General features: G+C 38.9%; 1 protein-coding gene across 3 annotated transcripts in view; it reads right to left on the bottom strand.

The window, feature by feature from the left end:
* Positions 1-1,445: 1,445 nt before the first annotated feature.
* AP5M1 (adaptor related protein complex 5 subunit mu 1) overlaps positions 1,446-8,792 on the bottom strand; it is a 34,261-nt gene continuing 26,914 nt past the window's right edge. For 2 of the 3 annotated variants that reach the window (XM_033951322.1, XM_033951323.1), the window contains 2 exons: positions 3,765-3,861; positions 1,446-1,840 (listed from right to left, as the gene is read on the bottom strand). In XM_033951322.1, coding sequence (XP_033807213.1) covers positions 1,758-1,840; positions 3,765-3,861 — 180 coding nt within the window. In that variant the 3' untranslated portion in view covers positions 1,446-1,757. The remainder of the gene's footprint in view (positions 1,841-3,764; positions 3,862-8,792) is intronic. The other variant, XR_004540076.1, reaches the window with a different exon arrangement.

Below are 8,792 nucleotides of genomic sequence, written 5' to 3'. Positions count from 1 at the left end.
AGCTTTATAAAAAGTACAATAATCAAATTATAATGTGAAATATTTGACAAAATGAATACAATACAACTAACACAAAACTTGATTATAAACAACATTTTTAGTTTCACCTCCAGGAGCAAGAACATATACATTCTTGGGTGAACCCACCCTTCCCACGTGTGCAGGTGGGCCGCGAGACCCCCAGAACATATCACCCCCGGTAGTGAGGGATCAGCATACCAATTTTCGTTCAAATCGGTCCCACAGCGTTTTACATTTTTTCCATTGACATGAATGGGTGAAATCCGATTTTCTGTTTGTAGCTCCGCCCACGTGTGCAGGTGGGCCGCGAGACCCCCCAGAACATATCACCCCAGGTAGTGAGGGATCTGCATACCAAGTTTCGTTCAAAGCGGTCAAGCCGTTTTTGAATTACTGTGAGAATGGCAGATTTTTACATTTTTTCCATTGACATGAATGGGTGAAATCTGATTTTCGGTTTGTAGCTCCGCCCACGTGTGCAGGTGGGCCGCGAGACCCCCAGAACATATCATCCCAGGTAGTGAGGGATCTGCATACCAAGTTTCGTTCAAATCGGTCAAGCCGTTTTTGCGTGATCGCGGCACATACACACATACATACATACATACCTCCGATTTTATATATTTAGATAAAGAGTTTTACCTCATGCAAAATTGTTATTTCTTTAATACGACATTAACTATTTTTTTCTGAGGCCCTCCAAGTACCGACAAATTCAAAATGTGGCCCTGCAAAGGGTTTGAGTTTGAGACCACTGTCTTGGATCTACAGAAGGACAATTATCTGGGAGTGTAAGCAATTTGCAATGATAAGTTGAAACAAAAACAGCTACCATTAAATGCTTTTTAGCCTACTTTCCAAAGGGAAGAAGACTTACAAGCGTCTACCCCCTTCCCCCCAAATAAACTGTGTTTGTCTAGCACCCTAACCACCCTTACCCCTCCCTTTTACAAAACTGTGAAAGCCGTTTTTAGTGCTGGCTGGTGTGCTGAATGCTCTGCGTTGCTCCTGACACTCAGAGTTCCATTCAGCGTGCTGGCCTGCGCTAAAAACCACTTTTGCAGTTTTGTTAAAGGGGGGAGTCCATCAGGTGTCCAACAACATCCAGAGACTCATTTCATTTGGATTCATGAATATGTGTGAACACATTCTGCAAAGTAGGCTCCATCAGTTCGACATCAAACTTTTTGATTATAGAATGATCTCAGTTCTGCTGAACTATTGTTGGCTTTTCTGTTAACCACAGTATTTGATTGAGTTTCTCTGGACCATTAATACAAAAACCATTAGTAAAATAAATTTAAATATGATTTACAGCAATACAAGTATACAGATATCATCAATAATAATTTAAGATTGTTAAAGTTGCCTCTTTTCAAAGAATTAAGCAGTAAAATCAGATAGATTAATTTTTTTCACTATTCTAATGTTCCGTCATTTCCCTTCATGAGACGTAACAAACACCAAGTGAAACGAGAACTTTAAAACAGTCAATTTTGAAAAATATTTTCATCCAAAGGGATCTTTGGCTGTAATCAAATCAAATCAAATCACATACTGGACAAGAGAATTGTCTGTCACCGAAATTAATTCTGATTTCCCTCAGGACAAATTTCAACATATTAGTCTTAATTTTAAAAAAAAAACCAAATCTGAGATGATTTTATTTGAACTGTTTAACACATGTTTCAACAGGTTCAGTTCCCTTTTCAATTCAAGAAGGTTTAATCAGGCTATTATAAAAACGGAGATCTGTACACTACCGGTGCAGGTGCTTTAGAATTCCAGATATAGTAATCAGATGAAATTAGTTCCCGTGCTAAAAAAATGAAAAAAAATAAATTAAAATATTAGATGCAAACACCATGGGGTTAATCCTTCCTAACTCAATGCCTGTGTTTCTCAGTAACATACATGGGAAATGCTGATTTTTAAAGCATCTTACTAAACCCCCCTTTTACAAAACTGTAGCGTGGTTTTTAGCGCCGGCCACAGCGGTAACAGCTCTGATGCTCATAGAATTCCTAGGTGCATCAGAGCTGTTACTGCCGCAGCCGGCGCTAAAAACCGCACTGTTATGTAAAGGGGGATGAGTCAAGCATCTACATAAATCTGATCGACTTACATTATGCAAAGTAAGCACTGTGCGTACTAAATAAACCAGTATATAGTGCCTTATATATTATTTGCTTCCTACTGTCTAAAAAATACAATTCAAAATGTATTAAAAATACGAGTTGATCTATATAGCATACTCTATACATTCAATGTAAACAATCATACAAATATCCCAAAAATAATTAAAATGGAGGGAGCCCCATATATCTCACATATTAATTGATAGCTAAGGATGAGGATCAGGGTGCACATTTTGTGGGAAATTTGATAAGTGGTGCCCAAAGTTAGGTACTCTCTCATTATATCAAAACATTATATAAGGGTATTTGCCAAAAAGATATTCGTCACCTACAACTGATACAAAATACTGCCATAAAAATTATCACAAATAGGAAGAAATTTGATCGTGTCACTCCCCTGCTAAAAAGTGCGCACTGGCTATCAATCCCACACCAAATTATATATATATATATATAATAGCTATTCTCTCCTTCAAGTCCCAAAATGCTAAAGAACCGGCCTTCTTTCACAAGCTTCTTATTCCACATGAACCTTTAAGAGTCCTAAGATCTTCCTCTCAACATCTTCTTCATACACCGTCCTTGAAAATCATTAGCACGCGTCGGGCCACTTCATTTGCAATTATGGCCCCCCAAGTATGGAATTCCTTGCCACTTCATATCAGGGCTGAACAAAACTTAGATCAATTTAAGGGAAATCTAAAATGCTACCTCTTCCAAGATGCATATGATTGTTGAATAGTCTTAGTGACTGCCAGGATTGTTTAATAATCTTTATTCCCTAGCTTCCCTATTGTTGTTTACCTTTCATGTTTCCTTTGCTTTTAAGACTGTAGTTCTCCCCATTTTCCTATTGTTTTTATGTTTGTCAAGTATTGTTTAGTCGGTACTTATCTGTTTAATGTTCCCCCCCCTTTTTTAATATAAATTGTAAAACGCTTAGAATTCATGATTAGCGTTTTATCAAAATTTTAATAAACTGGAAACTTGACCTGCACTAAGCTAGCATTCTGTACAACTTTGGATGTGAGCACTTACGCCTGCCATAGTCTGAAGGCAGTTAGGCACACCAATCCAGGTATTCTCTAACATTGGGCTCATTTCTGGGAACATCCCTGGCCCCACCCATGGCTACAAACCCTCTGGAGTTGCATGCTATGAAATTTATGCAATCTGTAGAATAGGGTGTGAGGCAGATCTGAGCATAATTCCTAATGAATTGCAATTAAGTGCTTGTTAACACCAATAATTGATTGTTTTCACCTAATAAGTTTATGAGTGGATCTGGGATTCAAACCCAGATGTGGACAACCATACAGAATCTGGGGGATACTGTATTCCACAGGCAGGCAAGGTTTGTGGCTCCTGTCTATCAGCCCTATGCATTTCCTCTGAATATCTGCTTATTGTATTTCGCTGAATGTCCAGCACTCTTGATTGTAAACCGCCTAGAAGTCGCAAGATTGTGGCGGTATAGAAGAATAAAGTTATTATTATTATTGCTCCAATGGCTAGGATAGCGTGTGCTACTGTAGTGGGGAAACTATTCCCATTATTGCATTATGCTACATATACAACTGACAAAGAAAACTTTATAGAACTTACATGTAATTATTTTGGGTTTTGCAGATGAAAACACTTGAATAGAATGCTGATCTGTATAACAGCCACTGAGGGTGTAATCTGGAATCCTAAAGTAAAGCTGGTAAACAGAAAAAAAAGTTATATTAAATTCTCCTGTATTAATGCTTATTGACAATTGTTTTTGTTTTGATTTCTCCATGGGCTCCCACTTCCTCCACCTCCCCATTGCAACTAACTCAGGCAAGCCTTATGTTAGGCTATGTCCATACAGAAAAGGATGTCATTTAAACCACCATAGGCTATGGCTTTTCGGAAAATGCTGCAATTTTAAACATCCTATGTCCACTAAGTCTATATCTCCAAACCTGTAGGGTATGACTATACTGTAGAAGACGAAATTTATACCACTATGTACACCAAATTTGTTTTTCCCACCAAAGTTTGTCCTGCTTATGCTATGAATGTACTCTTGTAACCCATTCTGGGCTCAATAAATGAATAAACATGTGAGGAGGGGCTGATGCCCCTGCACTAGCATGGACCACTTTTGCCGTGATAGTCGCCGTTCATCCTTCTCTCCCCGAGCCCAAGGACAGCATCTTCAGAATGCATCATAACTCTTGTCTCCACCGCAGCTGAAGCCAAACCACACAAACTAACAGAGCATGCTTATTCTTTCCAAAATGACACATAAGGGGTCAGGAATGTCTGTCCGTCTGCCTGCCTGGCAACAAAATAACTAAGAATTTAACAGAATGGTAGCAAGTTTGGCTGGGAGGGTGTAGATGGGCTGGAGTAAGTCTTAACAGAGATTTCGGCAGTTGGAACCCAAGCACAGTACCGGGTAAAGCTTTGGATTCTCGCCCAGAAATAGCTAAGAAGAAAAAAAAAAAAAATTTAAATTGAATCAGGTTGGGCAGACTGGATGGACCATTCGGGTCTTTATCTGCCGTCATCTACTATGTTACTATGTTACTATGCCGGAAAATTAATTTAAAAAGACACATAGAATTCGAAAACGAATCAGATTGGACGGAGATTTCAGAGAAACAAACAAACAAAAAAATGGCCCAATGCATTTCTCTGGAAAAGCAGCTCCAGCTTTTGCAGTATAAACTTTGATATCGTGAAATATAGCAATTAACATAAGACCATAAGAATTGCCATAATGAGACAGACTGAAGGTCCATCAAGCCCAGGCCCCAAGGACCTACCTAGATCCCAAGTAGTAAAACAGATTTTATGCTGTTTGTCCTAGGAATAAGCAATTATGTAACTGCCTCCTGTTCTCTACTTTTGTGGTCATGAACAAATACAGAACCAACACATACACATTACCCTCTCAAACTTATGAATACTCCAAAAATATACCCACCACACACACACACACAAAACATAGGTACACACACATTGGGAAAAATAGTGTTCCTGATGGGTTGCCTTTTACTGATACACTAGTATTTAATTTTCTTTGTTGTTAATTCTACTATGAAATCTACAGACTGGATCATAGCAGCCCATAAAAAAACTGTATATGTACCACCAGCCAATAGGCAAGGCTGAATTAAAGCACTGGCTAACTAGGAACATGCCTAGAGCTGAAATGCGTACAGGGGCTCTGTTAAATGTGCTCAAGCCTTGAGAAACTAGGATTGCCAACTGTCCTGCTCTTTTCAAGATTCTACAGGTTTTTGCATTAAGGATGGGATTTTATAAATGGCAGCCAAAGTTAGGCGAGCCTCTGAGCTGGCAAGCCCTTCCTCACTGCCATTTTGTAATAGTGTAGAGCAATGTTCCTTCTAAGAAAGGAAAGCAACTATGCAAGTCTTGATGTGTTCTGAGCAGCAGTTGGTTTGGGTTGGGCTGGCACGTGGTGAGCAGGAAGAGGGAGGAGCACAAAGGCAATTTTTTAAAATTATGTCAAATTATATTAAAAAATTGAGAAGCTAAATTATTTCTATTGAACTAAAAAGAGAATATAAAAAAACCTGAACATTAATGTGTCACACTGCACAGAATGGTTTTTGACACCAGAAAGAGAGAAAGAAATGAAAGTCCCCCCCCTGTACTGTGCAAAATACTATCCTGCCTCTTCTCTCTTCCCCACTTCCACTTCTCTCTTCCCCACTTCCTCTCTTCTCCCAATTTCTATAAAGCGAGGGCCATTTTGGGTCCAAAAGGGGTGAAGGAGTGCTGACAAATATGTTCCTACTTTAGGCCATGATACCAATAATACTTTTTGACACCAGAACACCTGGCCTTGATTACACATGCAGAGCACAGATAAACCCTATGCAAATACAACACCACAAATATAAATGAACCCCTAATGCCAGACTCTGCATGCATGTAGTACAACACCAGAGAAATAGAAACAAATGCATTTCTTCCTGAAGAGAGCAAAATATAGACAGCAGATGTAAATTTTCAAAACCAACATATTTCAAACATTAAATTGAAAATAAAATCATTTTACTACCTTAGGATTTTATTTTTCTACACATCTTTTCCCAGTCTTTGGTTGCACTTCCTTCTGTCTGTGCTTTTAACTCTGTTTCAGGGTCTGCTTTATCAATTTGCTGTTTCTCTCTCCTTCACTTTTTGCCCTACATCCATCTTTATAGCTTTAACTTTTAATATTCAACTTTCTTCAATTTTTCTTCTTCCTTCTCAATTTTATCTACTGCTTCATGTCTTTCCTTCCCATCTATCCATGTTCACCATCTTCTCCCTCTCTCCACCCTTCCCCTCCTTTTCCCTCCATCCATGTGTACCATCTTCCCTTTCTTTCTTCTCCCCTATTCCCATCTTTTCTTAAATAGCATTTTTTTCCATCTCTCTTCCTTCCCCATCCCTCCCATTCCGGTGCACCACTTCTTCCCTCATCTCCCATTCCTCTCCATCCCTGTGCAGCATCTCCTCCCTTTCTATCCCCCCCCTGTAGTGGTCTGACAGCTTTCTCCTCTCCTTCCCACAGTCTGGCATCACTCCCTTCCTTCCCTCCTTCCCTTTGTGGTCTGATATCTCTCTCTCCTACCTCTTTGTCCTCCTTCCCTGGTCTCTGACATCTCGCTCTCTCTTTCTCTCCGTCTCCAGTAGTCCATTTTTCCTTTCCCCTTTCTTGTGATCTGGTATTTTTCTCCTCTCCTTTCTTTTTCCTCCCTACCCTAGTCTGGAATCTCTCTCTCTCCTCCTTCCCTGGCCTGACATCTCTCTCTTTCCTTCTCTCCCCCTCCAGTAGTCCATCTCTCTCCTTCCCTTTCTCCCTTCTTGTGATCTGGTATCTCCTCTTCTTGCCTTCCCTCTCTTCTTCCTCTCTACCCTAGCGAGTAACACATGGCAAATACACGGAAGTCCTTTAAATTCCTATGGGCTTTGGTGCATTTGCTGCAATGGCCTGCGCTAATTTAGTTAATAAAAGAGGCCCTATGTGCATTCTTGCATTTATAGCCTACAGAAACACTGTTATTCCTTTTTTTCCCCACAGTTTATAAAATATGTACATATAGGGGCTACATAAAAGGATTGACGATAGGACATCATGTTCAATTTGGATGCTTAAGGCAGAACTGAAACCACCCATTTGACTAACCAAGTGACACAGCATCTAAATGTTTAGTTTTGTTCTTTTAGCTTACAGGATCGATTGCTCCAATGTCCAATATCTAACAGTATTCTCAGCCTTTAGAAATTCAAGTTAGGACCAAGATGGGTAATATCATATTACATTTAGTTCATGCCTTCCTTTGACACTGGTATTTGAATGTAACTATTCAGCAACCCTTAATACTTACCCCCTCTTCCATGAAACTGTGTTAGCAGTTTCTAGCGTGGGGAGCCGCGCTGGATGGCCTGCGCTGCTCCAGACGCTCATAGAGTTCCTATGAGTGTCGGGAGCAGCGCGGGCCATTCAGCATGGCTCTCTGCACTAGAAATTGCTAGCGCAGTTTCATAGAAGAAGGGGTTAGTGAGCTGCCTTTTTTTAACCTATGTTTTATAATGTATATGGTCTCTATAGGTATATCTTCATAATACTTTTAGAGATTTCACAAACCTCAGTAGTGCCTACTGCATGAAAACAAAACTTTCTTTCATACAGACCAATGGCACACAGAGATTAATAGTGCAATTTCTTTATTAACTCATGCAATGTAGATAGTAATACTCATCTCAGTCTATGCGGGTGGGGACAGCACTCCGACATAGAAATTATGTCTCTAGATATACTGTTTGGAGTAATTTGGCTTTTTTTTAACCTGTCATCATTTTGACACACATTTTTTTGCTGACAATATAATATTATTGGGCCTTTAAAGAGCATTAGTTTAAGAAACATTAAACTTTTTTTGCATTTATAGTTCCCAACAGCACCTTTATGCTCAGCTTTGTTTTTTTATATCTTCTATCCTGATTCGTTTTTAATACATATACATGAGATATATAAAAAGGTTCAACGTCCCATAATTATGGTTTTAAAAAAAACCTCTTATTTGGTGGTTGTATATGTTGGCTTTTCATGAACCATCTTTTATTTTCAAAATGATTTATAGCTGTAAATATAGTCATTTTATTGTATATTTAATTAATACACCTGTGGGAGGTTTTTCCTTTCAGTTTGGTGGTCGTTGTGACTGTATATGTTGGCTTTTCATTGAAGATATTTTACTTTGCAAGTGATTTTAATAGTAAACATAACTTTTTTTTATTACATATTTAATATACTTGAGGGATGCTTTTTCACTATGGGGTTCTTTTACTAAAATCGCAACAAAAATGGCCTTAGCGCACTGCTTATACTTGTGTGTTGTGACCGGAAAATAGCTGACCTTTCCATTTTTACCAATTAATCGCCAGGCGCGAATTTCATCATTGGTGCACAGTCATTAACAAACGTTACCGCATGAGCCCCTACTGACACCTATTTTATAGGCGAGAAGGACTCAAATGCTAACCCTGCACTTAACTTTGTTGGCTGATTTTTCTGTTTTTAGTAGGAGGCATTTTATTATTTCTAGATGGTTTAAGATTCTACTTTTAGATGTACATTAT

This window comes from Geotrypetes seraphini, chromosome 7 (genome assembly GCF_902459505.1).
Source record: "Geotrypetes seraphini chromosome 7, aGeoSer1.1, whole genome shotgun sequence".
Classification (NCBI taxonomy): domain Eukaryota; kingdom Metazoa; phylum Chordata; class Amphibia; order Gymnophiona; family Dermophiidae; genus Geotrypetes; species Geotrypetes seraphini.
The sequence above is the reverse complement of the archived record's forward strand: the minus strand, read 5'-3'. Positions and strand labels throughout refer to the sequence as shown.